The sequence below is a fragment of the Crocodylus siamensis genome, chromosome 2, assembly GCF_052110815.1.
Source record: "Crocodylus siamensis isolate JL-2025a chromosome 2, ASM5211081v1, whole genome shotgun sequence".
Lineage (NCBI taxonomy): Eukaryota > Metazoa > Chordata > Crocodylia > Crocodylidae > Crocodylus > Crocodylus siamensis.
The window spans coordinates 172,554,986-172,572,444 of record NC_143396.1 but is presented as its reverse complement, the minus strand read 5'-3'; the positions used below and the strand labels follow the sequence as shown (position 1 = coordinate 172,572,444).

The window sequence follows — 17,459 nt, the reverse complement described above, 5'->3', positions numbered from 1 at the left end:
TTTTTTGGAGTCTCCAGGTACACATTTTTGGCTTTGGATCGAGATCTCTGGGGTATCTGAGTGAGTATACGAATTCCCTTTGCCCAATTTGGTTCTGGGTCCGGAGCAGGAGGTGTGCATATTCTCATGGTAAATCATCTGCTGTAAGGGACTTTTTGGTATTTGGTGTGCCTTGGGTGCACTTTTGTGGGCAAAATGGGTACGGTTAGCTCCCGTGTAGAAAACACGGATACCCCTCTAAGGTGCTTATTACGTCATTTTAATAAATTTGCAAGGCCGGCCGATTACAGAATAAAAATGAAAAAAAGTAATTTAACTCAGTTTTGTCAACTCGAGTGGCCAACATTTGGGGTCCACTGGACCCCGAAAGGATCCTTTGTGCTAAAAGAAGTGATAGCTATCCATGAAATTGTTATGCAAAATGGGTATTGGAATCAGTTTCCTTATATTGATTGTTGGTTGTGGGTGGTTCAAAATCAGCCACCTTGGATTAAGAATTACTTAGTAAAGTCTCATGTGATGCTTGTTAAGAAAAAGACTCGGGGGGGGGCGCCTGTACTTCCTGAGTCTAATGAGGGGGGGGATTCTGAATTGGCTGAGTACCGGACCCGTGCTCCGGTTGCCCTGTCGGGTAGCGAAGATGAGTCAGACGCCTCCTCGGCATCCAGTCCTTCTGCACCACCGCCCCCTCCCTTAGAGAGACCACCACCGACGTACCAAGGCATACCTAATGAGTTAGAGCGTGAGCCTCAGCCAAGTGCCTCATCTGAATCAGGAAATAAGGGTTATTATTTGCGCAAGCCTGTAGAGTCACAGCCGGTGCTGAACTGTCCGATGCGAGAGGTTATTGGGGAAGGAGGCACTGCAACTTTTGTCTACACCCCATTTAGCACTTCAGATTTATTTAACTGGAAGAATCAGAGCCCCTCTTTTCGTGAAGACCCTGAAAAGATGAGGGATTTGTTTCGATCCATTGGGCAGACTCATCGACCCACTTGGGCTGATGTCCAGATGATGCTCCAGACCCTCCTAACCCCGGAGGAGAGGAGATTAGTGTTAGGGACAGCAGAGCGTATTGCAACAGCCAGAGTTGAGTTAGAGGGTGCTGCTGGTCGTACTCTGCGTGATACCTTCCCTGTAGAAGAGCCGAGATGGGATAATCACACTGCCGAAGGCAGAGAGCTGAGTGCACGGTATCTGGGAATTATAGTGGAAGCAATGGGAAAGGCAGTGCCTCGGGTTACCAATTTGTCTAAGTTGTATGAAGTGAGACAGGGAAAAGAGGAGGATCCCTCAGCTTTCCTTGGGAGGCTGTATGAGGCGTTTCGCAGGTTTTCGGATCTGGATCCAGAAGCCCCAGATAACCAGCGCATGGTAAATCTTATGTTTATTGGTCAATCTGCTGCTGATATCCGTAAGAAGTTACAGAAAACTGAGGGAGGTGCTGGGAAACCGATTTCAGAGCTGGTGGAAATTGCATATAAGGTGTATGGGAATCGTGAGCAAGTGCAGGAGCGCAAGGAGGATAAAAAGGCTCAGCGACAGATGGCAGCACTAGCAGCTGCTATAACTGGAGGGAACTCTGAAAAGGCTGGGATGCAGAAGGGGAAAGGAGAAAGAGTGGGAGCAGACGTTTGTGCTTATTGCAAAGAGAAAGGACACTGGAAAAGGGAATGCCCGAAGTTGAAGGAGAAGAGAGAGAGGGAACCGAGAGGTCACCTCATGCGGGCAGAAGACAAGGGTGAGGATTCAGAATGAAGGGGACAGGGATCTAAGACCACTACCCTTCGGGTTGGAGCCCGAGAAGATCCCATGGTAACCATTAGGGTTGGTGGCAAAAACTTTGAAGCCTTGGTGGATACTGGGGCTACATTTTCAATGATTCCAGAAAAACCCCCCTGTGCAGGAACTAGTGAACAGCATGTACTTGTGGAAGGGATTGAGGGAATGCAAACCCGACTCCCTGTTTGTAAACCACTCCTCACCAAAGTGGGAGATCATTTGCTTGAGCACTCCTTTGTGTATTCTCCAAGTTGCCCGGTTGCACTCCTTGGGCGGGACTTACTCACAAAATTGCAAGCTGAGATCTTTTTCAGAGACGATCAGATGGTGGTCCAGCTACCTGTCAAGCAGAGCTCGAACTATCAGGTGGCTCTCCTGGAGGACCGACGCCCTGCAGTAAGTCCAGAAGATCACATGACTGGAGTAGACCCCTCGGTATGGGCTGATGGAACCCCTGCGCGAGCTAAGTTCGTCTCCCCGGTAAGGATCGTACTCAAGGATGGGGAGGGGCCCGTTCGGGTAAAGCAGTACCCACTCAGCCGAGCGGCCAGAGCTGGACTCAAGCCGTTAATAGAGAAATACAAGAGGTACGGATGGCTAGTGGAAGGGACTTCACCCTATAACACCCCCATCCTTGGAGTGCCAAAGGCAGATGGGGTCTCATACAGACTGGTCCAAGACTTACGGGCAGTAAATAAGAAGGTCCTTTCAGACCATCCTGTAGTCCCGAACCCTCACACGATTTTGACACAAGTACCGGGGGAAGCTGAAATATTTTCAGTGCTAGATTTGAAAGATGCTTTCTTCTCTATTCCCCTTCACCGAGACAGTCAAAAATTGTTTGCTTTTGAATGGGAGGATCCAGACACCTTCCATAAAGCCCAACTCATGTGGACAGTTCTCCCACAAGGATTCGTAGCAGCCCCTCATATTTTCGGACTTGCCCTTCAGAAGGACTTGGAGGAGTGGAAGGGATCACACCCCGCAGTGACTCTCCTCCAGTATGTGGATGACCTGCTAGTTGCAAGCCCAAACTTGCAGCTCTGTGAGGAAGCCACCAGGTCACTCCTAAACACTCTAGGGGAAAAAGGATATAAAGTTTCTAGAGAGAAAGCCCAGATATGTCAGCCTGAAGTCACATTTTTGGGATATAAGCTCTCAAAAGGAGTCAGAGCCCTAAGTGCAGATCGCATACAGGCAATCCAAGGTCTAACCCCACCTAAGTCACCCAAGGAGCTACGAGCATTCCTAGGGCTAACTGGGTTCTGTCGACTATGGATACCAGATTACGGTGGGAAGGCTAGACCACTGTATGACTCCCTGACTAAGGAGAGTCTCACTAAATGGAAATGGAATAAAGAAATGCAGCATGCCTTTGATCTGCTTAAAGCAGCATTAACCCAGCCCCCTGCCCTGGCCATCCCAAACAGTAAAAAGCCATATCGACTGTATGTTCATGAGAATCGAGGGGTCGCATCAGGGGTGCTGACACAGCCATCGGGCCCGACCTGGAGACCCGTGGGATATTACTCAAAGGTTCTAGATCCAGTGGCACTCGGGTGGCCAGCCTGTCTTCGGGCTGTGGCAGCCACAGCAGTGGTTGTTGAAGAAGCCCAGAAGATAGTCATGGGTGCGGATATGGAAATACTCACTCCTCATGGAGTTCCCCAGATCCTAGGGACTGAGGGAGGGAAATTTCTTAACCCCTCCAGACAATCACGGTATGAGATATTTTTGCTCTCTAATCCAGGACTTACTTTCAAACATACTACAGCTTTAAACCCTGCAACCTTGCTGCCGGAGCCAGGAAAACCGATGCATGACTGCCTTGAGGTCCTAAATCAAACCACACAGGTGCGACCTGATCTTGCTGAGGACCCAATTGAGGACCCAGATGTTGAATACTTCGTAGACGGCTCCAGCTCTGTTATCGATGGAAAAAGACGAACAGGATGTGCAGTGGTAACCTTGAATAAGGTAGTATGGAGGGAGTCATTGCCAAGCTCATGGTCGGCACAGGCCGCAGAACTCACTGCGCTCACCCGAGCATTACAGCTGGGGACAGACCAGCGGGTTAATATATATACTGACTCTCGCTATGCTTTTTCTACAGTCCATGCACACGGACTATTGTGGAAAGAAAGGGGTTTTATTACGGCCTCTGGGAATAAAATTGCTAATGGCCCCCAGATTATCAAGCTACTAGAGGCACTCCACCAGCCTAAAGAGGTAGCAGTCATTCATGTGCGGGCCCATGGGAAGGCTGCTGAGGAAAAGCATAAGCTTGGAAATGCAAAGGCTGATTCAGCAGCAAAGGAAGCTGCATTTATTGGGGGAGAAGCGGAGGAGGTATCCAAGCAGGCCATGTCCCATGCCATATGGCCAGACATCCAAGATTTAGTCCCACAGTATTCCCCTGAAGAAGATAAATTTGCACAAGGAGCTTGTGCAGAAAAGAACTCCCGGGGTGGTGGATAGTACCAGGAGGGAAAGTCATGATACCTAGGCCATTGCTTCGGGAGGTGCTGCAACAGCTCCATGCAAGAACCCATATGGGAGGCTTGGCCATGGGTGATCTAGTGATTTGCCAAGCAGTAGCTCCAGGGCTATATGTAGAAGCTCAGCGCATTGCTACCAAGTGCATCACATGCCAGAAAGTAAACCCCCGAAGGAAACCCCCTGTGCCAATGGGAGGTAGACCCTGGGCAGCGTACCCTGGACAGGCATGGCAGATTGATTTTGCCGAGCTCCCACGGTCCGGACATCACGGGTTTTTACTTGTCATGGTAGACCAGCTCTCTGGTTGGGTCGAGGCCTGGCCCACCAGGACTGCCACTGCGGCTACAGTAGTGAAGTATTTGTTGCAGGAGATCATTCCCCGGTATTCCCTGCCTGAGTCCATTGAGTCGGATCAAGGACAACACTTCGTGGGAAAAGTGGTTCAAGGAGTCGCGCAAACTCTCAAGGTTACTTGGAAATTACACACACCATGGAGACCACAGAGTTCAGGACAAGTGGAACGCATGAATAGGACTTTAAAGACTTTGCTCACCAAAATCTGTATTGAAACACGTCTTAAGTGGCCTCAAGCATTGCCGCTCGCCCTTACTTGCATTCGAAACACTCCCCGACGGGGCCTTAAATTGACCCCATATGAAATTATGTTTGGCAAGCCGCCTCGAGTCTTACCTCCTGGGATGCGAGAGAATGTAACTTTTGAATTAGGTAATAGTGAGCTTCATATGTACGTTATTGCTTTGCAGTCTGTCTTGTTTTCTCTTCACAGGTATGCAGCCTCCTTTCAGCGCCTGCCTTTAGACGTACCGGTACATGACTTCTCCCCGGGAGACTGGGTCTTGGTGCAGCGGTGGAAAAAGGAACCTCTGACTGAGAGGTGGAGTGGCCCTTTCCAGGTACTTCTAACAACCCACACCGCTGTAAAGATTGCTGGCCATGACCGTTGGATACACCATACCCGTGTGAAACGACATCCACAAGCGTCAGAGGACAACAACTCCCAAGACGAACTCACTCCGGAAGCTGAGTCGTCTTCGGAACAAGAAGCCAGCAAGTGGAGCTGTGAACCTACTGGTGATCTCCAAGTGCGCCTGAGACGGCTTAATCAAAGTTCAGAAAATTAGTCCGGAAAGTAAAAGGGAAAATATCGTGGAAATTATAATGTGCCTTGTTGTTATCTGCATAATGAAAGAAGCAGGATTGCATAGCCTTAGCCACTGGCCTATGCCCCCGCTTTCCCAAATTACTCCCCCAGGGACAAATTTGTATGTTGATATGATGGAGAGAATTGCAAGTACTTTTAATCTTACCAACTGCTGGGCCTGTGGGGGGCTCCGAGAGGCCGGAGAACAGTGGCCTTGGAGGGCTTTTCCTTTGGCCCCAAAATGGTTAGTCAGTGACAAAGCAGATGTTAAGAGTACTGGTCAAGAATGGGATGAGAACCACAGCTGGGATCTTTCCCAAGTGGCATTGGGAGAGTACTGTATTAGCAGTAATGGTACAGGAAGGAGGTTAGGACATAGTCAGTGTACATGGACATTAAAATGGGCCCGAGTATGCAGCAGGTATGCTGATCAATGGAATTCTGCTGCCGTTAGGCTCCCAATCTCCACACAGATGCAAAATCTCAAAAGGACAAGAATATTACCTTTCGATCCTGACCCTACCAGATGTCAGGCATATGAAAAGACCCGAGGCGAACGATTTACCTACATTTATAAGTGGCAATGGGCACACCTGAATGGCACAGTGGCAAGGTTTAATGCATATTGGAGTGCCTTAAATGACACAAATGAAATAACCAAGTGCGAGTATAGGGATAAAGATGGCGTATGGAAATGTCAGTTTAAACTGAGTAACTATCACACTGGCCCTTTAGGGCATAAGGGCACCAAATACTATCCCCTTCTTTTCCACAGCCGTGACCCCCTAGCCTTGGGAGGGGAACACAGGGCCCTAAAAGGACATTATTGGATTTGTGGAAAGCGTGCCTATACGGTCCTACCACGAGGGTGGACGGGAACCTGCTATATTGGAGTAATTGTACCATCTTTCTTTTTGTTACCATCTGAGGTTGGAAATAAGCTGGGAGTCTCTTTGTATGATGATTGGAACAGGGCCAAGAGAAGTATTGATGTAAGTTTGACACAGGGTGGCTCCCAAAAGTGGAAGGAGGATGAGTGGCCTCCTCAGAGAATTATTGAGTATTATGGACCAGCTACATGGGCTAATGATGGAAGTTGGGGCTACCGGACACCAATATATATGCTGAATAGAATCATCCGGTTGCAGGCAGTCTTGGAAGTAATTACTAACCAGACCGCCACTGCTCTCGAGTTGCTGGCTCGACAAAGTTCTCAGATGGGGGAAGCCATATACCAAAATCGAATGGCTTTAGACTATTTACTCGCAGAGGATGGCGGAGTCTGTGGAAAGTTCAACCTTTCTAATTGTTGCCTCCAAATAGATGATAACGGGAAGGTGGTCATAGAGATTGCCAAAGAGATTAGGAAAATAGCCCATGTACCAATACAAACGTGGGAAACCACATGGAATAAGGACTGGTGGTTTCAATTATTTGGAGGACCCTGGTGGAAAAAAGTAGGGTTTGTGCTTTTGTGTGCTCTAACTGGTTTGATTTTTATCCCTTGTCTCATTCCTTGTCTTACTAGATTGATAACCACCACAGTAGAAGGAATGCAGGTTGCAGCAGTCCCTCTAAAAGCACAGACTGTAGCAAAAGTCATGGTCCTCAGAAAAATTCCTCGTAATTATCTTGATATGCCCAAATGAAGTAAAGATCAGAAAGCATCTTGAGGGGGGAATATTGTTAGAAATATTATTAAAAATGCATTATCAATAGCTGTTAGCTCCTATCAATAGTGTTGTCCTTTGCCAGCCCTCCTTGTCTCCTTAATGAGAGAGGGAAGGGGGGGTTGGGAACTGAAGGAAAAACTCCAAGAGCTCTCTTTGTTCTGCAAATTTACTATCTCTTTGTTACAGTAAAGCATATACTCCTTAGCGTTCTCATGTAGATAAGAGTAAATTGCAATTTTTAATGGTCCTGTCCTTGGGGCAGAGAAGGTTTGAACTTTTGGTAACCTAAAGTACTTTCTGAGCAGGCGCAATCAGCTAATACATATTAAGCCTATCCGCCCCGCATACTTAAGTAGTTAATTATAATACACATGGGATGCATGATCTGACGTATTCTCATGCATGTTTGTATGAACCGGAAATGAGTTGTAAGAGTTCCTGTTTCTGTACACGTGCCAGAAAAGAGGGGATAAAAGCCTGCTAATGATTGTACTCAGGGGCAGAGGGTTTTGATCTTTTGTCTTCTCCCTCTGACCCTATTTGCAAATATATACCTTTTGTCTCACCAACAATGTGTGCCTAAGGATTTGTTATTCAATGAGCCTCCAAAGAAAACGAACCGAGAGAGAGTTTTTTTTACTTCAACCCCAAGATCCTTTTCCACCTCTGTGCTGACAAGAGGGGAGTTCCCTAACCTGTAGGTATAGTGCCGGTTGTTCCTCCCAAGGTGCATCATCTTGATTGTGTGGCACCCCACAACACCCTTCAATGGATCTTATGGCACCCCAGGGGGGTTGCACACCCCACTTGAGAATCACTGCGCTAAAGACTTAGCAGACTGAGCTGCATTATATCATAAATGCTTTTGTTAAGTTACTGTAAATTTAAGTGGCCACAGTGTGGAGGTGTACTGTAAGGATGGGAAGCAAGCTACTGTCAGAAACTGGCTTTTGTAATATGCCCATCACTTCCAGCCTTCCACACAGGGAAGTGCTTCTATGTCCCACTGTTTGGCTTGTAAGATGTAGGCGCTGAGGTCGTACTTTCATTCCATTTAGCAGTTGTAGCAATCTCGAGCTACAGCTACAAACCACAACCTCAGAAAGAACTTTTTGCACTTCTCTAAAAAGCCAATCTGACTCCCCTACCCACAGCCTCAGAGCACAGACTGTTACTGTTTGGGCTACTCTAGAATAAGCTTGCTATCAACTTGTCCAAAGCAAAACTGTTTGCTTTATCCTGGCAAGGTAGTTTACCCCAGCCAATTTATTGCAGCCAAAAGCATGCATGGCACCTCCCAAGCCCTTCAGACTGCTAACATCCAAACTGCAGCAGCTGCTGTTACAGACCTTGTAAGGCAAAAGAGCCCAGATCCTGTCCAGATTGTCAGAAAGCCATGATCACACCCTCATTTGGAAGAGAAGGTGTTTTGTGACACTGCCAGCACTGCAGGATTGACTGTGGACATCTCTTCCCTTTCCCAAGTGGGGAAACTGTAGGTGCCTCAACGATATGAATAGCACCAGCTCTATCACTGTGGCAAGCTTTAATGTTGTGTCAAGGTCAGTATAGGAATCACCATAATGCATCTCATTTGTGGTATTGCTAAAGTGTTGGTCTATGGCCTCTACTCTGTCCTATTCACATTGAGTTTCCCATTGGTGTAGGGAAGGTGACAGGTAACAAAACCACCCACCCATTGAATTGTAGGAACTATTTAGTCTTCAGTGTGGTAAAGTTACATTAGATCAGGCAGCCTGTCAAGTAGGAGAGTTTTACAGACCTGCAGGCAGATTCCTTTGGCAGAGACTGGGTTTCCCTAGCACAGGGGTATCAGAGATGCAGCCTACAGGTGGGATTTGACTTTTGGAGCCATGTTCTCCAGTTCAGAAGGTTCCTGGCAGGGCTAGGAATTCAGGATTTGAACCCACCACTGCATTTTGGATTATAGAGCTCAATGGGGACATGCTTCAGTAGTTCAGGATGAGTGGTGGCTGCATTAATCCAGGCAACTCCCTGAGCCAACACAGTACCACTCACCCTGCTGCCTTGCACAATGCTACTGCTTGCCCTGCTGCTGGAGTTGGGTCCAGAAATGGTCCAGGAAGATCCTTTCAATCTGGATCCAGGCAGCAAGGATCCCTGTGATCTGGATCCAGCCTGGGGGGTGGCGAGAGCAAGTGAGTTTGACAGACCTACTATAGCATGACAGCTAATCCATGTCCTGGGTGAAATGAGTTTGGGGATCTTAGACCTTTTTCTGAAGTTCAGTTCTCACTGCAGATACCAACATGGCTTTACTGGGCAAAACGTTGCAACTTCATTTCAGGCTTTTGCCTTTGTGTTCCTGCCTCAATGACTTGAGCTCCTCAGCTCTCCCGAAAATCTTCTCTCTAGGGTGGAGTGATCTGGGATATAAAAAGTATCCTCTGTACACTAGGGTGAGGGCTGACTTACAAAACCAAGCCTGTTTCTCGTAGCCCTGCCACAGCATTCCTGATAACCACAGCTGGGGGACAGCTGTAATTTTCCTGGTTTATATATAGAGGGAGAAGCTGTGCCTCAGGCAAGAACTATATAAAAGGGGCTGGCCACCTTTCCAAGGCTGCAAATGCAGGAGAGCTGAGGGTTTCCCTCTCCAGGAGATCATGGACACTTCTTACCCACGGGAGGACTACCTGCCCATGACGTCCCACAAACAGCACCATTCTTCCACTGTCATCACCATTGGATCATCCGTGGTACCCCGGGACCACCTGATCTGGTCCGTCTTTAACACCATCTACATGAACTTCTGTTGCCTTGGTTTTGTGGCTCTTGCTTACTCCATCAAGGTAAGGATCTAGCACAAGTCCATAGAGGCTGACCCCTCAGTGGAGCTTTCTGGGTCAATGTTACACTGCTAAGGGATGCTGATAGGAAGGAGATGCTCCAGTATAGCAAGTTGTATGCAAAGACATCTTTCCAGGATCTACCAGGGATTCCTAGTATGAATGAATCTTACTAAGCAACCCTATTCCCTAGGGTTAACTCGGGCAGTCTAGTATTTCCAGGGGTTCTGGTAGGAATGAGATGCTCCAGTTGTCCTGGCTTTGCCTGGAGACCCCAGGCTTTCTTAGAGATGCCAGTAAGGATTTCGTATTTTTATTCACACTAGCTTACCTAGAGACTGGGATTCTTGCTTGTGTTCAGAAGTGAAAAGAAGTCTCAAATCAGAAAGCAGGGACTTCACCAGGAGTTGAGGAGACTCCAGGGGAAATGCATCAGGGTCAGGAAAGCAGCTGCTCTTGGCAGCTGGCTTTGAGTTGCTTCCTCCCTAATTCTTACGTTGATAGCAACTGTCATTGTTGGGGGAAATTAGCCCATTGCCACCCACAAGCCTTTCCTTAGGAAAACCACTCTGAAAATACCAGCAAGAACTTTCTGGATGACTGTGTAGGAAAACTCCCCTGGTAGCTCAAGGATAAACCCACCTGAGACTCTAGTGTCTTTCTGAAAGGCTGCAGATGGGGCCAGGGCACTGCTTGTTTGCACAGCAATCCCTAAAAATGAAGTGAGTACTCTGTGTCAGTGCAGCATTATTAAAGGAACCATGTCCCTGGGCTGCTTCAGGCTGCTTTAGGTACATGGTTTAAGCTAATGACCCTAGTCACATTCCTCCTTTTGTCCTGCTTATGAGGCTGTGTGAACTGCCCAGGCACACATGTTCTTGGTATCTCACAATTTATACTGTCAGTATAGAGAGAAAGTTTTGGGGGTTGATTTTTCCATTGCAAAGGTTCCCAGGTGCCTGCTGTTTCTGGTGGGAGGTATATGTCTGGAGCTGACAGGGACAGATTTGACCAAGGTCAGGCAGGGGCATTTCAAAAAGAAGGGAGGAAAGGAAAGGTCTTGCTTTGTTCCTCTGCTGGGGTCTTAGTACTCAAGAGTTCAAAGCAGGGATTGATTTACCAATAGAAAGTAAAGGAATGAGGGGACATGTGAGATGGAGGGAGTGAAGCAGAAGGAAGCAGCTAAATTCAGGGGGTAGGGTTGGATTGGAGTGACTTGGGCTTGTGGATGCGTGAGGGAGCTGAAAGGGCTCTAATTGCCATACTCAGAAGTTGGATGAAGGGGTAGATAAAGTAGGACTGAGTTGATGCCCTCTGGATTTGCATGTTCTTTTAGATTCATGCTTTCCCTGCTGCTGGGCTGCCTCCTGGCACTTTGTCATGCTCAGGTGTATCTGCAGGGCACTATGCAGTGCTGTGTACAGGTCCTTAATCCAGCTGAGAGAGATGCTGAGCAGCAGATCATATTCACTGAGGCAGAGTACTGCATTACTATGGCCATGCTGCTTCCAGTACCTGCACTAGGCAGTTCAGAACTAGCCGGGGTCCCCCTGCACAGCACTGTATTGTGCTGTATACAACTGCTGTGGGTTACCCTGGTTCAGGCAGGTCAGCACCGCAGGCTGCAGTGTAGTGTAATTTTACTGGGGTTGGCTTCAGCTGAACTTGCATTCAAGCTACAGCAGCACAGAGCTTTGTAGAGGTGAATTCACCTATTTCTCAGCTGTGCTGCGCCGGTGTGCAGCTACAGCTAGGTTGTTTCTGGTCTCCACGCCAGCAACTTGAAAGTGAGTTCTGGCATCTCTATACTGCTTTGCAGTCTGCCCTGTAGCCATGCCCTCACCCTCCTTGAGATACAGTGGGGTGAATTTAGAGATGATGGGTTGGGTATTGCAAACCATAGACTGGCGAGTGTGCAAGTCGGCTCTGTCTGAGGCCAGAGGGTAGTGAAAAGGGCTATTCAGACTCACCTCTGGATTTGGCAGATTAGGAATTTGGAGGAGATCAAGAGGGAGGAAAAGTTCTGCTGCAGAGAAGAGAGAAAGGACAGAGAGTGTAGTGAGGGACAGGTTGTCGTGAGGACTTCAGGGCATGGTGACAGCCAGTCCTGATGCCTGTGGTGCAAGCTCTCTGTGGGATGTTGCCCCATTCTCTGCAGTGTCCCTCACTCAATGTGCTCTGTTGCAGGCACGGGACCAGAAGGTGGCAGGTGATGTGGAAGCAGCTCGCCGCTTCAGCTCCAAGGCCAAATGCTACAACATCCTGGCCATGGTGTGGAGCCTACTGCTGCCAGTGCTGCTTGTTGCCCTGGCAGTCACTGGTGTGATCCACTTCACCAAGCTGGTTCAGGAGTCCATGAACTTCTTCAACTATGAGATCATCACCATTGAAGATGACAAGAAGTGAGACAGGGGCTTCATGGGTTCCTGGGAGCTCTCATGGGGCACTCCTAGCAGTGTTCCACATGGACAGCAATCCAACATGACCCAGCTGAATGGGACACTGTGCATGGCCAGCTGCTGCTATAACCCAGGGCAGCTTCCCCATATCCCTGCTGCTATGGTATCCATGTGCTTTGGAACTTGCTTCACAGCTCTCCCTGTGGTGTGGCATGGGATCTGAAAATAGTTCCCCTGTGCATCCTTGTGGCCTGTGTGGGCTTACATCCATACAGCTGAGTCTGTGCAGTGGTCTCCTCAGGCTTGGCCCCTTTGTCTTCCCCAGCCTCTCTCCTCATTTGACCTTGGCTTGTCTTGGGACCTCTGTCCCCTTTTTCCCACTGCTAGAGACACAAATCCACTTCAAGACTTTCCTTAGGCTTCCCACACGTTTTTTGTTGTTGTTTATTTTGAATAATGTTGGCTGTCTCTCAGTCTAACCATCCTTGTAGCTATTTAAGTGATTAAATAATTTCATACATCTTGAGTCTCATGTGTGTCTGGGAAAGGGGGGCAGTTTCTCATGGGAAATGGACCCGGAGCATTTTCTTGATTACTCTTAGGTTTTCACTTCCAACTCTTGTTTACCACCAGGAGAGAGAGAAATACACTGTGCTTTATATTGTAAGCCCAGATCTTGACACAATCACAGGACTTCAAGAGCTCTGGCCCCTGAGTATGGGTCTGTAGAGCCTAATCAGCCCTTCAATTTTCTTTTGCCCCTTTGGAAGTCCCAATTGCAGCCTACAGATGTAGAGAGGTTACTGCGAGGGCAGGGGTGGGCAAAATGTGGCTTGCAGGCCAGATGCGGCCCACCAGGCCACTCCATTTGGCCCGTGGGGCCCCTAGAAAATTAATATTTATCTGCCCCTGGCTGCTAGTCATGTGGCCCTCAATGGCTTACCAAAACCCAGTAAGTGGCCCTCTGCCCAAAATAATTGCCTGCCCCTGTGCTAGGAGGTTGGATCCCTGTCTGTGCCCAAGGTGGGTGCAGAAGGGAAGGAAAATAGAAAAATCTTTAGCCTCTGCTAGGAGACACAGGCAACCAGCTGGTGGTTTGGTTTTGTGTGGTTTTATCTAGTACATGAAGCCAGGCCTGAAAAACTCATATCACTAAAGATATCAGTAAGGTTTGGTGCAGCCGTTCAGACAAATTAAGAATCAGTCTATACTTTTACCCAAGACTGTGTAGGTTGCACCAGAGTCCTGTACCTTAATTCACAAGTTCTTTTCATTTTTGCCCTGCCCACACTCCATTCAAGAGTTAAATCACCGCATGGAAGCCTGTTCAGCTGCATTTCTGACCTGACAGGAAGCATAAAGCAATGGGAATCTTAAACAGATTCCTCTTTCTGGAGCATGCTTCACCTGACTCCGAAGGACCAGGGATGAAGTTTGGAAAGAAACACCTAGACCAGTGGTTTTCAACCCTTTTTGTACCAGAACCCATTTTTTAAACATAGATGGCCAGTCTCAACCCAGTAAATAGTTTAAGTAGAAAACAGCTCCCTGGCCATCCTGATGCCCTTCACTTCAACCTGCTGACCATTCCCCCAGGCCCCAGCTTCCCAGTGTGTGGGGTAGGGGGTGGGTTTGGGGGGAGGAGGGACATAGGGGAGCTCCAGCCTGCAAGGGAAAAACCCAGTTTCCCACATTTTTCTCCTATAAAGGAGAACCCATTTTTAAAGTTTGTTGATCCATATTTAAAATTTGTTTACAACCCTTTCATATACTCTTGTGACCCGCCTACGGTTGCAATCCACGGGTTGAGAAATGCTGAGCTAGACGTATGTGGTGCCCTTTGGAACAAAACCTCTGCTCCCTGTTTGTCTGTTGGCAGGGCAGTGAGGAGGGGGATTTCAGTGAGTGATTTACTATTTCTCCATCCCTTATCCTGTCAAATGTCTCTGAATAATTCCCTGGTGCTGTGAGGAACCCTGGATCTTTGGTCTCACACACCCAGGTCCGGAAATCTGCCTTGCATGTATACCTACCAATTCCCCACAGAATGGGGCTGTTTTAACTTGGCAGAATAACTGTGGGTTTTCCCTTCTTTGAAGTAGATATAGGCAACCAGTTTGTGGGAGCCTTCTAATGTTATTTTGGTGTACTAAGCTGTTTAGCTTAGAGAGGCATGGGTGTCTCAGAACTGTGGCCTGTCATTAGCAGGCAACCATTGCAGGCTTGGACTTTGGAAGACAACGGGTACATGCCCTACCACCTGAACCCTCCCATCTGCTACCAGAATCAGAGTGCTGATTGGTTTGTGCATGGGCCCAAAATGGGCAGGATAGAGCCAAAGCCTGGAGCATACAGCTAGTCACTCCCTCCCCTCTCCTTGGGAGCCTTGATGAGTTCCTTCACTGATGTCTGACTGGTTGGTTTGCCATTCATCTCCATCCCACAAGAGCTTGTTTGGACTGGTCAGACTGCCAGTTACTTGGCTCCAATTTAACTGGTTTCCTGCCCCCCACCCCAACTCCCCTCCTTTTTGTGATCTCCTTGGGTGGAGGCACTGCAATGTTTTTGTAGATAACTTGGGATGCTCTGCTTTTTTTGCATCTGGCAGCCACTACACTGTTCCAAGGCCTATAAAATTCAGACACCCCAGAGAGCTCAGATCAGACTTGGGGAAGGCAGAGGACTGTGATACCCATGAGCAGATCAGACCAAGCTGGCCCCTGGAAAGGAGCTTTCAAACCCCAAATGGCTGGAGAGACTTGACCTGGCAGTAAGTCCCCCACAAATTCACTCTCCTGCACCTGTTTGCATGCTTTTCTGATGAGTCGCTGCCTCACACACAAGGCATTGGTGAACTGGTTGGGGAAGAGAGGAATCAACCTCAACCTTCATAGATTCATAGATGTTAGGGCTGGATGGGACCTCGAAGATCATCAGGTCCAGCCCCCTGCCCCAAGATAGGTCAAAGGACCCCAGCAAGATAAGCATCCAAGTGTTTCTTGAATAAGTCCAGGGTAGGTACCAGAGTCCACCACGTTGGGTGCATCTACATGAGTCATTTACTGTGGAGTAGATTAATTAGCTCCACAATAACTGTCTCAGGGTCTATTAGACCGGAGTAAACTAATAAACTCTGTAGCAGGGCAGTACTTGTAAAAACAAGTACTATCCTGCTGTGGAGTTTTTTACTATGCAGCAGCGCATGTGTAGGCAGAAAATGGCTGGCTGGGACACAAGGATACTTCAGCATGTGGGCCTGAGTGGCAGTTAGCTCCATACTTGAGCACTCTTGTGTACCAGCCAACCCGTTGCAGCTCGCTGAGCTGGGGAACAGAACAAAGGTCAGGCTCATTGTAGCTACTCTTGGGAGCAATGAGGAAGGAGCCCATGTGCTTGTTGCTAGGCCAACTGGAGAGAGCCAGTGACTGAGACCTGTTAGCGGTCAGCTGACCAGAAGGGTCAGGCAGGGCCTGGCTTCCATTTAAAACCCAGGGCTAAGGCCAGGCAGGCAGTTCCCTGCTGGTGGCTGCAGGAGAAGGAACTGTGCTGGAGCATGAGCAGTTTGGTACGGATGAGGGATGGGGCACCCTTAGGGGTGACTCGAGTGATGTTTCAGCCATGCAGCAGAAGTTTATGTTATAGCCTAGGGGCTTGAGTTTTTGTGTTTGCTGTTTACTACTGGAGGTTTGGGTGAGGCTATTAGGGGATGGAGGAGGCCTCATTTTGGGGGACTCACTCTGGAGTGGGAACCATGGTGCCAGCAAGGGCGCTGCTTTTGCGGGGCACAGACCCTGGCACCAGTGAGGGTGCAGCTTTTGTGGGGGAGGGCACAGTTTGGGATGATGCGAACCCCGGATGATCTTAAGAAGGGCAGGGATGCCTGGTGCACCTGGGGTGGGGGCGGGGCAGATATATATAGGGTTTTTCTTGTGTTGTTGATGGGACTGGCAGGTCGCCCCTGGTTTTGAACCTGTGACCCTCTTGCTGTAGGGCTGGTGCCCATGCCCCTGGGCCAGAAAAAGGGGCACTTGAAGGAAAAGCTAAAGCCTAGGAGTCAAACCCTGTGTGGTGGGTTTGGATGGGGAGGCCTAGCTAGAATAAAAAGGGGTCAGGCCATTCTAGGTGAGACCCCAACATACTCAATAGAATAGGCAGTCTCCCGCTCACATAATAAGTTCCATCAAGACGTGGCAGGAAAGATTAGAGCAGGATAGAAGGATTCCAAGAGGGCTCCAAGGACTTCCCACATAAGGTGTGGATGACCAGGAAGATGGTGCCAGGGAGGGAGACCCGTTACACTGCTTTGGAACCTGGGTCTTCCCTTGCAGCATTGCCAGGGGATCAAGCAGTGCTGGCTGCCTCCTCATTGCATCTAGCTATATCTTTTTTAAAACATAACCCCACTGCTAGCACTGCCCCTTGCCTATACCCCAGAACTGCTCAAGGCTCCCTGTCTCTGGGCCTGCTGAGATGCACTGTGGGCCAAACCCCAACCAGTGGCTGATTCCTTTAGAGAAGGAAGGAGGCTCAGCAAAACCAGTTTTAGGCTCTGAACTCTGTGATGAGGGTTGCTCTGGTTTCTGCCATCTGAAGTAGGGGCTGAGCTGCCTGAACTGTCCAGGGGGTCAGGGAAAATATCCAAGCCCTGTCTGCCACAAATCCCCGGAGAATTAGGTGAAAATACCTGAGCACTGTCTATACTCTGGCTGCCACAGGTGGAGTGACACAGCTGGTAGCAACTGGGCTGCTGTCGGGCCTAAATTATGTAGCTCTTAGGCACAGTGGCAGTACCATACTCTGAGTGGGCCCTGTCAATGAGTATTCAGTGTGATCATGGGTACATCTTCAGGCAAGAATAGCATGGGTTTTTAGCAGGCCTTGCACATCCTCCAATTCTTTTCATCTGAGCTTGGTGGTACTTGATACTGAGACTGACTGTACAAGTTTGTGGCTTAGGCTAGGGCCCAGGTGAATGCTTCACTCAGGTCGGATCCAGTCCACTTTGCGCTGAGAAGGCAGGACAAAGAATATGATTGCTGGTACTTCTCTAAGAGATATCTTCGGTTCCTCCGGTGTGCCCAGCACAGTAGAGACTCCTGCACAATTCCCTGAG

At 48.6% G+C, this 17,459-nt stretch overlaps 1 protein-coding gene across 1 annotated transcript; it reads left to right on the top strand.

Annotated features, from left to right (window-relative positions):
• Positions 1 to 9,727: 9,727 nt before the first annotated feature.
• LOC149871332 (interferon-induced transmembrane protein 5-like) lies at positions 9,728 to 12,866 on the top strand. Its single transcript, XM_090034915.1, has 2 exons — positions 9,728 to 9,950; positions 12,135 to 12,866. The coding sequence occupies exons 1-2, from the start codon at positions 9,765 to 9,767 to the stop codon at positions 12,351 to 12,353; spliced, it is 405 nt and encodes a 134-aa protein (XP_089891041.1). The 5' UTR covers positions 9,728 to 9,764; the 3' UTR covers positions 12,354 to 12,866.
• The last annotated feature ends 4,593 nt before the right edge of the window (positions 12,867 to 17,459 follow it).